This window comes from Chamaea fasciata, unplaced genomic scaffold, assembly GCF_029207755.1.
Source record: "Chamaea fasciata isolate MVZ Bird 193981 ecotype frontalis unplaced genomic scaffold, bChaFas1.0.hap1 SCAF_18, whole genome shotgun sequence".
Lineage (NCBI taxonomy): Eukaryota > Metazoa > Chordata > Aves > Passeriformes > Sylviidae > Chamaea > Chamaea fasciata.
Window position 1 is genome coordinate 4,106,401 of NW_027094103.1, and position 12,542 is coordinate 4,118,942.

The 12,542-nt window shown below is 47.2% G+C and overlaps 1 protein-coding gene across 3 annotated transcripts in view; it reads left to right on the forward strand.

Annotated features, from left to right (window-relative positions):
- The window catches only part of TPCN1 (two pore segment channel 1), a 42,825-nt gene that overhangs the window by 13,508 nt on the left and 16,775 nt on the right, over positions 1-12,542 (forward strand). For 2 of the 3 annotated variants that reach the window (XM_066199707.1, XM_066199710.1), the window contains 7 exons: positions 5,089-5,213; positions 7,641-7,817; positions 8,663-8,776; positions 9,003-9,133; positions 10,882-10,970; positions 11,526-11,560; positions 12,120-12,178. In XM_066199707.1, coding sequence (XP_066055804.1) covers positions 5,089-5,213; positions 7,641-7,817; positions 8,663-8,776; positions 9,003-9,133; positions 10,882-10,970; positions 11,526-11,560; positions 12,120-12,178 — 730 coding nt within the window. Of the gene's footprint in view, positions 1-2,350; positions 2,452-5,088; positions 5,214-7,640; positions 7,818-8,662; positions 8,777-9,002; positions 9,134-10,881; positions 10,971-11,525; positions 11,561-12,119; positions 12,179-12,542 lie in introns of those variants that run through there. The other variant, XM_066199708.1, reaches the window with a different exon arrangement.

A 12,542-nucleotide genomic window follows, 5' to 3' on the forward strand; every position in this document is an offset into this window, starting at 1 on the left:
GATTGTGTTGGGGAAGGGTAGGCATCTACCTTGTTTCTGTGGGTTTTTGTTTGTTTGTTTGTTTGTTTTAATGGATTTGCACCTTCTGTAGTTAGTGCTCCCTGTGGTGCAGCTGATGAGAGCTTTCCAGGAGAGAGGAGTGCTTCTGGAGTGCTGTCCTTCTCCTTTTCCCTATCCATCCTCACCACAGCCTCAGGGAGCAGTGTCACTGAAAGCCAGAAACCTCAGCCGGCACAGGGATTCTGCACTGGGACAGGTCTTGAGTGTGAGCTCAGGAGATCCAGGAAACACCAAGAGAACCTTTGATCCTGCTGGGATCTGCCTTCTTCCATGGGCTCATGTTCAGTGCTGTGGGATGCCTGCTGATGTTTGTATTAAACCAAAAACTTGGGCTCTCTGGCTGAGTTTGGGAATTACAGATCCAGTGAAGAGAGGGGGTTATGGCAGTGAGGAATGCAAGGCCTGGAAAAAAAAAATGGCTCCAACTGAATGGTAGAATGGTAAAATCATAGAATGCTTTGGATTGGAAGGAACAGACACATTCCACTGGAACAGGCTGCTCCAAGCCCCATCCAGCCTTGAACACACTGGTGACTGGAGCTGCCCAGACCGTGTGCCCTGGATAGTTTGACTTTTCCCAAATGCAGGAGGTGACGCCTTCCTTCCTCTTCCCCCTTTTGGTGAATCGGGGACCTTGCAAGGCCACCTCAATGAAGGTGTGTCCTGCCTCCAAAGTTGTGTGTCCTTGGCATTTCTTTTTTTGCCTGTCAAGAGAAATAATACTCACACACGGAACTCACTGGAGCGACTTGCATATTGCATCATATGTGGACTCCACACGTGATGTGTGAACAGCGTGATTGACAGAATAAGGATATTTTTTGCTGATTTAAGTCACTTCTGCCTTCACATGTCCTGCAGTGTTCTGTCGTCATAGGTGTACTTACTAAAATAGCAATATCTGGGCAGGGTGGAAACTAGCATCCAAAGCATCCTCAGCCATGTAGGAGAAAGCCCTGGTAAGTCCAGTGAAGGCTTTGGAGGCAGGCAGTGAGCCAGTTAGGGAATCTCAGTCTGTTTCAGTGCAGGGCCATAAAAAGTGTGTGCTATCTGGAAAGCAGAACATCTGGCAAACTGGCTAATGAGAGCCAGACTGGGGGAGCTCCGAGGCAAATGGAAGAGCTGCCCTGTAGGGTTGGTTTATAACTCTTTGAATTTGTAGGAGGTTACTAGTTTATTGGAATTTTTTTTAAATTATAATTTATTTAAAGAAGTGCAGACACCAAACCCCATGGAATTCCAGAGTGACTTCGGTTTGATTTATAATAGCTGGCTAGGAAGGGTGATTGATCCCAGCCTCCTGTGGATGTTTTCTGTCCCTTATTCCCCTCTCAGCTCTGCCCTGGAGATCCCCCATGGCTGCATGAGCTCCCCCGAATGAGATGAGTTTGTTTGCTCTCAGCCCATGGAGAGTTTTTCCTTCCCCTAAGCAGGGAATTTGTTTTGCAGAGGGAGAGGTTTGGGCTCTGGAAAGTTTATGCTCCTTCTCTTTCTTCCTTGTTTTTTTGTTTTTTATTGTAATGATGACATATGGAAACTATTTACACAGGAGCATGCTCTGCTGCACTGAATGGAAATGCTGGAGTCCCGGCAGTCTCGTTCCGGATGCCTTGTGTAAGCAGCCAGCTGGTTTTGCTTTTCCTTTTTAGTTTTTTTTCCCCCCCTCTTCTTTTTTTCCCCTCCCTCCCTCCCTATGTCTCTTTTCAGGGAACGGCTGGGATAAGTTACACAAGTGTAAGGAAGGAAGCTTTGCCATCTGTGACCAGCTCAGTTCGCTTCCTTTGGTGTGCCCCTTGCGCTGCGAACTTCCACGAAATACCTGTTTTCTTTTTTTGTTTTCTTTTTTTTTTGTTTGTTTCTTTCATTTCTTTTTGTGCCGGAGATTCCTCGCTGTGCTGCCTGCTCAGCACTTTGGGCTCCTCTCTCCCGTTAGCTCATCGTGCTCGCTGGTGAGCAAGTTGTGCTAAATGCCAAAACACCAGAGCGCAGCACACGCGTCCCCGCTCCGCCAGCACGCTTGTGCCTGGCAGCAGCTCCTCGTCCTGCAGCTCAACCTTCCCAAATCTCGCCCTCGGAAACACCCAGGGAAGGGATCTCACTGAGGTCTGAGCCACCTTCCTCACTCAGAGGGGAGGGGAGAGAGAGAGAAGCCGTTCAGTTCTGCAGGCAGCACAGAGCAGAGAGCCTGTTTGTGTGCGGAGCTTTCCCTTGAGGAAGCCGCGGGATCGAGGATCAGCTTTCGGCAGGGAGGCGGGAGGAGCCGGGGCTGTGCCCGGCTGCGAGCACCGGCGGCTGCCATGCAGTGGAGAGAGCTGCCTCCTGCCATCTACTTCGAGGATTCCGGGAGCCCCGTGGAGAGATCCTCCTATCTCATTGAGCTCCATACTGATGGTAAACGCCGTCGGGGATGTTGGTGCAGCACGAGCGGAGCCGAGCTTGCATTAGTCTGTGTCATTGTTATCATGGGAGCAGCTGAGGAAATTAGCTCGCTGGAGGGCTGCCAAGCACACAGTCAGAGGGCTGCTCTTCGAATTTATTATTATTTTTATTATTATTTATGACCCAGATGATGCTGTTGCCTCAGGGATGCTAGATCAACCTTCTGGTACCTGATGGGGAAAGGAGCTGATCCACAAAATGCAGCTCCCCACTGGAACACTTCGGTGCATTTTCTGTTGTCTGTGCCTGGTTTAGACAGCAGGAAAGCATCTTGATTTCTGGAGCTGTTTCTCGGTTCTGATTTGCATCTCTGAGTGCTGTTTTGTATTTGCAACCTTGGTCTCAGAGCTGGGACAGCTCTTCTGTTTTCAGCTTCTGTGGGAAGCACCGAGCAGGGTCCTGTCCTGGGTTCTCGCTGGGGTGTGTCTTTTCCTGGTGTCAATCCTTTCCAGAAAGGTTAATTTTTGCGAAAGAGCTGCTTCAGGCTTAAAGGTGATTTGGGCATCTTTTGGCAGGGTCTAGTGTGTTGGTGTTTAGGTTAACGCTCCAAACCTTCGCTGTTTTGGCCACAGCGTGTTTTGATCCTCTTAAATTTTGTACATTCTGTAACGTAAAGTCCAGGTTCTGATGAAGATATGCTCCTCCTATAAGTGTTGAGCATCAAATGTGAAAAGGTTTTGCTCTCAGGCTGCAGTTTGAGGGAGTCTGTCTTTTTGAGACACGTCCCCAGCAAAAGCTTTGTAAATAATAACATTTAAGAACTTTTTAGAGCTTGCAATATAGCGCTTCTGATTTTTGCATATGGCTGTCATCTCAGTTAAAAAGCAGACAAACCAGAAGGCTGCCATTCCAGCTCCGTGGATAAATAAAAACTCCATCATTCAGGTTTTCTTTTTTTTCAAGAACTGTGCTAAATCAAGGGCTGTGGGGGAGGAACCGGCCTCATTCAAACATTTGTCCAGATTTTGAGTGGTATTTTAAGGGTGTGGGGGAAGCAAGGAAGAGAAACAGGCTTCGTGCTGCAGAATGCTCAGCAACCTGAGTGTGCAATCTCGATGGTCTTCACAAACCCCAGGGAAATGTTATCTTGATTTGATTTTGGGGGTGGAAGAGGCAGCTGTGGCTGTGCACTGGTGAAGGGGTTCCGATTTCTTCCCACTCCCTGCCTCTGCCAGGAGCACATGGTGCCATTTCTCTTGGCGGGTGCAGAGTTTTTGGCATGGACTCCCTCTCCACTCCAGAGGGTGTTCTGGAGAGACTGAATCAGTAATTCATCGAGGATTATTTTGTCACAGCAAATCTTCAGCAGGCTGTCATGAGAGGGGAAAAGAACCTCGTGGTGCTTTTTTGCCCACTCTCAGATAACAACTTGGAGCACAGAGAGAACGAGCTGCCACACCACAGCTCCTGTGCTCATAAAATAAGGGGGAAATCAGCACTGCTGTGCTGGCAAGCTCAATTTCACATGTACCCACTTTGGAAACATGAGGCACTGGAGGAGGGAAGTCTCTTCTGAAAGCAGGAACAACCATGTGATGTGGGAAATGTTTGAAACTCTGGAGAACTGAGAGTGTGCCTAGCTCCACCACAGGCCCTTAGCAGGTCTCACTGCTGTGGCTTCTCTGCTCAGTATTCTTTGTCAAAGGTAAAATAAAACCCCCAGTCCCAGAACAAGAAACCAAGTGACATTCCCTTCTTGTACAGTAATTGTCTTCTTGCTTAGTTTTCGTATGTCTTAATAGTACTGAGGCTGCAGAATGCAGAAATAGCAATTATTTTGGAGTTTACAGACATGCCCTGTGTAACTCTCCCATGGGAAGGGCACTGTGTATGTGTAGCTCTGCTTGGGAGCTGCTTCTTTTGCAATTGAATTGTTTTGGGTTTTTTTAAGCAAAATCTTCATATACAAAATGTGGTTCAAATGTTCAGTCTGGCATTGTTCTGTAGTTCTTTGGTGAGGAGGACAGGCGCTCAGAAATTTCAGAATCAATACATGGAGTGTGAACGGAAAATTCATCTTGCAGTTTGTTTGCATCAGAGGGGTGTCAGCACTTAGCAGCACCTCAGAGTGCTGTGAAGATGTTTTATTTAGTGACTCTGAAGTGCTGTGAGAAATGGGGCTTTCCACTCAAAGTACTGACAGCTTCTCTTCTCACATTAGTGTCCCATGGCAGGGGCAGTGCTGTGTCCATCCTTCCATGGCCTCTGCTCCAAGGACATGTGCAAAAGTTTCTTGTTCCTTCAGCAAAACCTCTTTTCTTCCCTGGGCTGGGCATCCTGGGAGGCTGGTGACTATTACCTGCCTGGTTATAGTGTCTGATGCTGCTAGCAAACTTCAGGCATGACAGCACACACCTGTGAGCCAGGAGAGCTGCCTGCTGTATTGAATGGGAAGCCGTCTCTCCTGATGATCTTCTGGGAGCATTCCCGTGTGCAAGTGCTGGGTCTGAGCGTCTCTTTAAAGCTCCTACCTGCCAAGAGTCCATTTGTCAGTGTACAAGCTGCCACTTTGCCATCTACTCTGCCTGTCTGTGATCCCAGAGCCCCGTGCTCCATTCCTGATGGTCAATCCCTGTTTCTCTGATGTAGATGGAGGCAGCTACGACGTGGTCAATGACGCCTCCAGCCCCGCGGCCAGGGAGTGCTGCGCCCAGCAGAGCTCTGCCCGCCACAACTGGGAGATGAACTACCAAGAGGCAGCCATCTACCTCCAGGTGAGCCCTGCTGGGTCTAGGGGAGGGTGGTCTGCAGGAGCTGCGGTGGTTCTTGGTCATGGGAAACAAACAGCTTCCGTTTTGGGGCTGAAAATTTGGTGCTTTGCCACGGATTCTGCTTCAGGAGTGGGGCGGTGCTGGAGGCACCTCCAGGTGGGCCTTGAAAGTCATTTGGAGCCACTGAACAGCAAAATACCCACCCTCTCCCAAGGACTGTAGTGGCTGGGGGGGTTCAGCACATGCACAGTTCCGCCACCTTGGCATGGAGATTTTTGTAGCTGGTCACAGATTGTCACTTCAGGGGGAATGGTCAGTGCTCTCCTGGGGATGTCTCCTGTTCTGGAAGTGCAGGTCCCAATCCTGCCTTGGCCATGGGCTGGGTGGGTGGCACAGTTAGTGTCAGTCAAGTCCTGCAGGTCATGCGAGGTATGAGAGAAAGCAGAGGTCTTGATTTTTACAGGATTAAAGGATGCTGGGATTAGGATCAGCCCAGGAGCAAAATTTATAATATTTAAAACAATGGAGAATCAAATCCTACCCATGCTTCAGTTACCAGAATCACCATCCTTACTGCAACAAAGGGTTTGCATTTTTAAGCTTGCTGTACATCTGGTTTGAAGAATTAGCCACCAAAACTGAGCTTCTCCCAGAGCTGGCCAGTCTGAAATGGTTGGTGGTTCCATTACTGTCCGTCCTTCCTTCTCTTCGTTCCCTTTCAAAGCTCTGAGGTGCTTTGGACCCAGTTGGGTTTCTCTTTTGTTTAAGCCACTGCAAGGTGAGAGAAATCATTTGTTCTTCCCTGCTCTGACCCCACAGGACTGAGAAATCTCACTTCTCAGATATTTTAAAACAGTGTAAGCTGGACCTTGGCAGCGCTTGAGCTCTGTGGTGTGCTGGGGCAGCCCTGACAATGGCAGGGTGGCTCCAGCCTCCCCCCCAGGCTTTTGTTTAAACTCCTGATTATTGGAGCAGCTCTGCTAAGGGTCATTGAGCTGCTGCAGCTCTGATGGTAATGGGCACAGCAGGCCTGGCCCTTCGGATAGGGATGATTGCTGCTGCTGCCTTGACCAATGGCCACGATGACACTGTCCTTGAAATGAAGTAGAATCACTTAAAGAGAGTTTTGTGTGCAGTGGCTGCAGGCAAGTGTCGGCTCTGGATAAGAGGGCTTTGCTGTCCAGCCACGTTTGGAATTGCCTGGCTCCCAAGAGGCAGGATTTAGGCTGTTTGTCATTCTGCAAGTGTGTTCTGCCAGGCGTGGATGGGAATGACCCTGCTGATCTCAGCCTGGGCTCTTTGCAGGGCTGGCTGTGTCCTGCTCCAGCCCAGCTCTCTGACCCAGCAGTGTTTGTTCTGAAACCCTGTGTGGGCTGGAATAAGTGAGAAGCATTGGGAACCCTCTCCTGGGCGAGTCTGGAGAACACTTCACTTCCTAAAGGAGAGTTCCCTGACCTCGTTATCCATTTGCAATCACAGCTATTCTGCTTTGATAGTAATAGCTTGACTGTCCTTGCCATAATTGCCTGCCTGGAAAGATGTTAATTTAAATAAAACCTCACCACTTCTTGTGCATCCATGTGGCCCTGCTGGGGAAAAGTGATCTCTTATGACAGTTCCCAAGAGGCAGCAAGTTTCCTGTGAGTGACAAAAGCTCCCTTGCCAAAACTGTTGACTCGAGAAAGAGAAGAAGCTGTTGGGTGGTTCTGCATGAAAACCCTCTAAAATCTCCCAGAATTAAGTTTCATCCTAGGGGTAAAAATAGTCACGATGTAGCTGTTTGAAAATCAGTTGTAGGCAAAGTGTTAAGACGGAGTATCTGACCTTTTAATGTTAATTAGGTTTTCTAGTTAAGAGGGAATGACAGATCAGCATAGAGACTTGTTAATTTTTCATGGAGCCTGTCTAACATTCCTGAAGCAGAAAACACTGTGTGTGCTCCAGTGTTTTCTCCCAGACATTTTGCAAGGCCAAGATAAAGAGGAACAACTGTCAGCCAGGTGCCCTGGAGCTTATCTGGGTGTTTTCCTGGTCTGTCCTAGAGAAGTTTAATCAAATAAGTCTGTAAACATGTGGAAATAGTTGCAAGTAAATGAAGTGCATTGTTTATGTTGGGATGTTGGCTGAAGTTTCTTTGCCTGCCTTTATAAACTCTCCCAGCTCTCTGCCTCATTGTGAAAAGGCTCAGGGGTTTCTGAAGCAGGAGTTTGTGGATATTGAAGAGTTTCATTACTGAAATGTGGTTATGGACAGAAGGGGATGTCCCAAGTGTGTAAAGTCCATTCCTGAATAAACACATCAGCAACAGGCTGTAAAAGGCAATAATCTGTTGGGAATTGTATCTAATCCCTATAAAAGTCTGCATTCTTCACTCTTTCATAGCACTGAGAGTCACTCATGCTGTTCCCTTCTTTATTCCTGCTGCCCTAGGAAGGAGAAAACAATGACAAGTTCTTCACTCACCCCAAAAATGCCAAAGCACTCGCTGCCTACCTCTTTGCACACAACCACCTTTTCTACCTGATGGAGCTGAGCACGGCCCTGCTGCTCCTGCTGCTGTCCCTCTGCGAGGCTCCTGCGGTCCCCATGCTCCGTCTGGGCATCTTTGTGAGTACCTGGGGGCTGCCTGGGACAGGCTGCTTGCTCTGCAGTGTGGGGAAGAGGAAAACAATGGCCAGACAGAGAGGAAGGAGGAGGCAGTAAGAGGAAAAAAAATCCACCTGGTTTGTTCTGTAAATGGTTGACAGCAGATAGGCCAGACAGCAAAGCTTCCTTTTTCCATCTGATCTAGGCAGACCACAATGAAAGGGACACTCATTTTGTGTTATCCATTTGTGCAGTTCTTCATTTGTAACAGAAATGGTTGGGTTTTTTTCCTTTTTCGTGAGATAACTCAGCAATCTGTGTGCTTTGATGGGGTGGCTTCAAAGTTGTTGTCAGGGCTGGTGTCATTACCCCAGCAGCACCACTGGTTCCTAGAACACAGATGAGGACCCTCCCTGTGATTGTCCAGAATGTCTAATTCAGAGAAAACCCTTCTCTGTATAAAATCTCTCTGCCCAGCAGCTCTCCTTCCTGTGTTTCACTAAGAAAATTACAGTCTCCATCTTTTTTCCAAAGTGTTTCTGCTCAAGTTGTTGATGTCCAGGCCTGTTGTTTCAAATGTATCAGTAAGTTTTCCTCTGTGTTGCTCAAGCCCAGAAGTGACATGGATTTCAGGAAATTCTGGCCTGGACCTGCTTAGAGAAAAACTGCACAGGCTTTAATAAAAGCACAAAAGCAGTCGAACTAGAAATTTTGAAAAAACGTGCTGTGTTAGCTGTAAAAGAGTGGCTTGGGGTTTTCCTGCATGCCACAAGACTGCTGTTAAACCCACCTGCTCCTTGGAAAAGGAGGGGCAGGAGTGTGGCCTCTGCCCTGCTGCTGTTCTCACCACCCCTGTGCTGTGGCAGGTCCACGCAACCCTGGAGCTGTTTGCGTTAATCGTGGTCGTCTTTGAACTCTCCATGAAGATGAGGTGGCTGGGCTTCCAAACCTTTATCAGGCACAAAAGGACTATGGTCAAGGTGAGTTTGTCTGCTTGATTGTCAGGGTTTCTCCTTTAGCACCTCCAAGACCCAAAGAGCCAGATTAAATATTGGCCCGCGCCGCAGCAGGGATGACGCAGCCGCTGTGTCCCGGCTGCCAGATGATTCACTTGCGAGATCCCAAAACTCTGAGGGACACCTCCCATCTTTCAGATGTCCAAATAAACAGGTGGTCAGCCAGAGCCTTGCCTCTGTTTTCTTGCAGACGTGTGTGCTGTTGGTGCAGTTCGTCGAGGCCATCGTGGTGCTGGTGCGGCAGACGTCGCACGTGCGCATCACCCGCGCCCTGCGCTGCATCTTCCTGGTGGACTGTCGCTACTGTGGGGCTGTCAGAAGGTGATGCTGGGGGTTCCCTCATTCCTGGGGCTGGGCTGGAGGTACAAATCCCCCTCTATAGGAATGCGTTTCCCACACCCAGCAGGTGTTTCTAAATAGGGAAGGAGTTTCAGTTTACCTTTAGGCGGTTTAGGAAGTTTAGCTTGAAAGTTCTGTGGTTTTTTTTTCTCTGATGTAATTGGCTCCGGGCCAGCACAAGAGAATGGATTGGGCTCCCAGAGTGTAACTCAAAGCCTGTTGTTAATTTCATTGGCTGCAAGCCAGGTTGTCCCTCCTAAAGCATTCAGTATTTAGGAAGGAGCACAAAAGAAGAAGAAGGGCTTTTTGGAGTGTTTTAGCAAGGTGTCGGAAGTTTTCTCAGACACCTGTGCGCGGCTTATCTTTTGTTTTCTGTAACGTTTGTTATTTTGTTATTTTTTCTTTATTAAACCTTTTGCTTTACAAAACACCTCTGAAGAGCAATCTCGCTAATTAATTTTTACCACTTCTCTGCAAAAGCTGGACCCTCAGAGATTGATACATTTACACGGTTCATTACACTCTGACCACATGTTAACCTGTATCACTCCTGGGCCTTATTTACACAGGCCCAGGAGTGTCTAAAGATGTGAAGACTGAGTTAAAACCTTCTGAGAAATTAGGATACCTGAACCCACCCAGATATGAAGTAGAAATGCACATTTGCTTTCAAATAAATTCAAGATTTTTAAGTGCCTTAAAAATAAGAGCCTGTGTTAGTAAGAAAGAGACCTAGTACCTAGTTTATAGTTCAGTAATCTTACTTTTTGCAAAGTTAGTTAAATTCTAGTCATGACAAAAATAATATAGCCTTGCTAGAAATCCCTGGATAGAACAGATAGAACAGATAGAACTGTATGCATAGAATTTGTGTGGGAATTTATGAAAATTAACACACATAATTTTTAGCTTAAGATAGGTCTAACACTTTTGTAGAGAGTTCATGTTTAAGCCTGATTGGCTAAAAATAAAATACACTAAGAATGTTAGAAGGAGATGCTAAGGGAATATGGAATACAGGTGCTGTTGTTGCTGTTGCCTTTACTGCTGCTCATAAGGTGCTATTACTTCTACTTGGGACTTAAGGACTTTATGTTAGAAGGCTTCTGCATTCTCCAACAAACTCTAATAACTTTACCTTCATAGGACTGATTTAATGATGTAATAAGATTTGCTTTTGCAACTACCCAGCTTCTAGTCTTCAATGAAGACGTGCCAAAATCTCAGCAAATGGTGCCCCGTGTTTTAGCAAATCGCAGCAGGAAAGCACTCGGATCCTTCAGGCATCCCAGGAAAATCAGTGTCTTTCACTGGCGTTTGTGTTGGAGGTGGTTCTGTTGTGACCTAAGTGTGGATGTGCTGATGGTTCTCAGGGCTTGGGTGTATAAACCGCCTCAGAGACCAGCGCAGGGGTGTGGCTGCATTGGCTCTGCTCCTTGGCTTGCCTGGAGACTGCACAGTGAATCAGGGCTGCTCTTTAGTCTGGAGAAGGAGACTTGACAGTGTGACATTAGTGTTGTTTGCAGTACCTGAGAGCTGACTGCAAAGGACAGATGGGAAGCTTGGAAATGATCTTGATTTAGCAAGCTTTCTACTTTTAATCCTCGGAGGGAGTGGGAAGAAAGCCCTCAAGTGTGGGGTGGTGATGGTGGGTTTTTTTTCTTTCCCCTGACAACCTGGAGGAGTAAATGTGCAAATTTTAGTTTATTAATGTTTTCTTATTTTCTCAGAAATCTGCGACAGATCTTCCAGTCCCTCCCACCATTTATTGACATCCTTCTCCTCCTGCTTTTCTTCATGGTGATTTTTGCTATTCTGGGTGAGTTGTATTTATGGATGGAGAAGTGATGGTCTTAACCAGTGATTGTCCAAAAGCAACACGAGCAGCCTGGATGAATATAAAGCTGATCAGATTCAAAGTGTTGCCAGGATCTTCCCTTTATCCCATTTCATCTGCAGTCATCTTGGAGGCAGAGTTAAAACATCCAAAAAATCTGAAAGCTGGGTATTTGATTTTGAGACAAAAGTCCTTTTGACCTCTTCCAGAGCACAGTGGTGTGTGTTTTCAAGCTCTGCTTCCACCAAGTCTTCCTCAATGTTGGCAGTTTCACAAATGCCTGTGTCTGGAGTGTACCTGCTACAGTCCAAACCATCCCCAGAAAGTTTATTTTCCAAAAAGAGCAGTGAAATGCCAATGACATCTCTTGGCAATCACTGTGGGGAAAGTCTTCCAGATTCAGGGTGTCAGAGAGGATTTACTGTTAGTGGGACCTTCCCTTTGGGAGCTGCTCCACTGCTCGACATTGAACTGACTTTATTTTCGTTTGTTCTTTCTCCTTTCTCTCCTCCTCTATTTTCTCTGCTGCCTCTTTAGGTTTTTACTTGTTTTCTCCTAACCACTCGGATCCAGTGAGTATCTTGACTCTTTCATTAAGAATTCAACCTGACAGTGCAGTCATATTTATTTATGTGAGTTTATTCCATGTGAGGCCAAACACTGGCTGCTCCAAGGCTTCCTGGCAGTGTCACCCTGCTTTACCCTCTGCTGGGGAGGAAGGCTGTGGAGGGAACTCCCTCCAAGACAGGATGTCCCAAAGGGAACATTCTCAGAGTTGTTCCTTGTTCTTGATGCCTTCATTCAGCCAAAGAGCCACTGTCCCCAGGGGAGGTGTCTGGGGCAAAGCTTGGCCACTTCCACTGCTGTGGTCAGAGTCCAGCAGCCACTGGTTCCTGCTGCTGCCCAGGCTGTGGCTGTAAAAATGTGCTTTTAGTTTAACCCTTCACACAGCATTTCTCAGGGAACTTTAAAAAGGCCCAGTGCTGAAGTACTTTTCCCTAGAGAAGGCATCAGGGAGCTGTGGGAGTGCCACATCCGAAGGAGTGGGGGGACTGGTTGTTTCTTTGAACAAAATGTCCCTATGAATTCCTGCTTGCATTTTGTCATGGGATTTTTTTTTTTTTCTTTCAGTACTTCAATACCTTGGAGAACAGCCTGGTGAATCTCTTTGTGCTTTTGACCACTTCAAAGTAAGTTCATGCTCTTCCATCTCAGTCTGTCCCTTTGTCCCAAAGGAGTCTGGCAGAGCCAAGAGTTTATCTGCAGAAATGCTCTGTCTCAGATGGGTGACCCCTTTCCTCTGTCTGAGAGAGAGAGAGATGTCCAGGGTCAGCCTGCATGGGAAGAACTGGATTTCCATTTTACTTTAGGACACTGTGACCTCAGCTGCAGAGTTATCTCTAAGGACTCAGACATCTTCATCACTGTGAGGGCAATAAGAGGGGAAACAGCTTTGTTAGGCCTTGGTCCAAGAAGGGAAAATTCGTGTTTGTACTCCTTTGTCAGCCAACAGCTCGCTGTTGAGAAGTAACTTCCTATTGCTGTGCTGCAGTT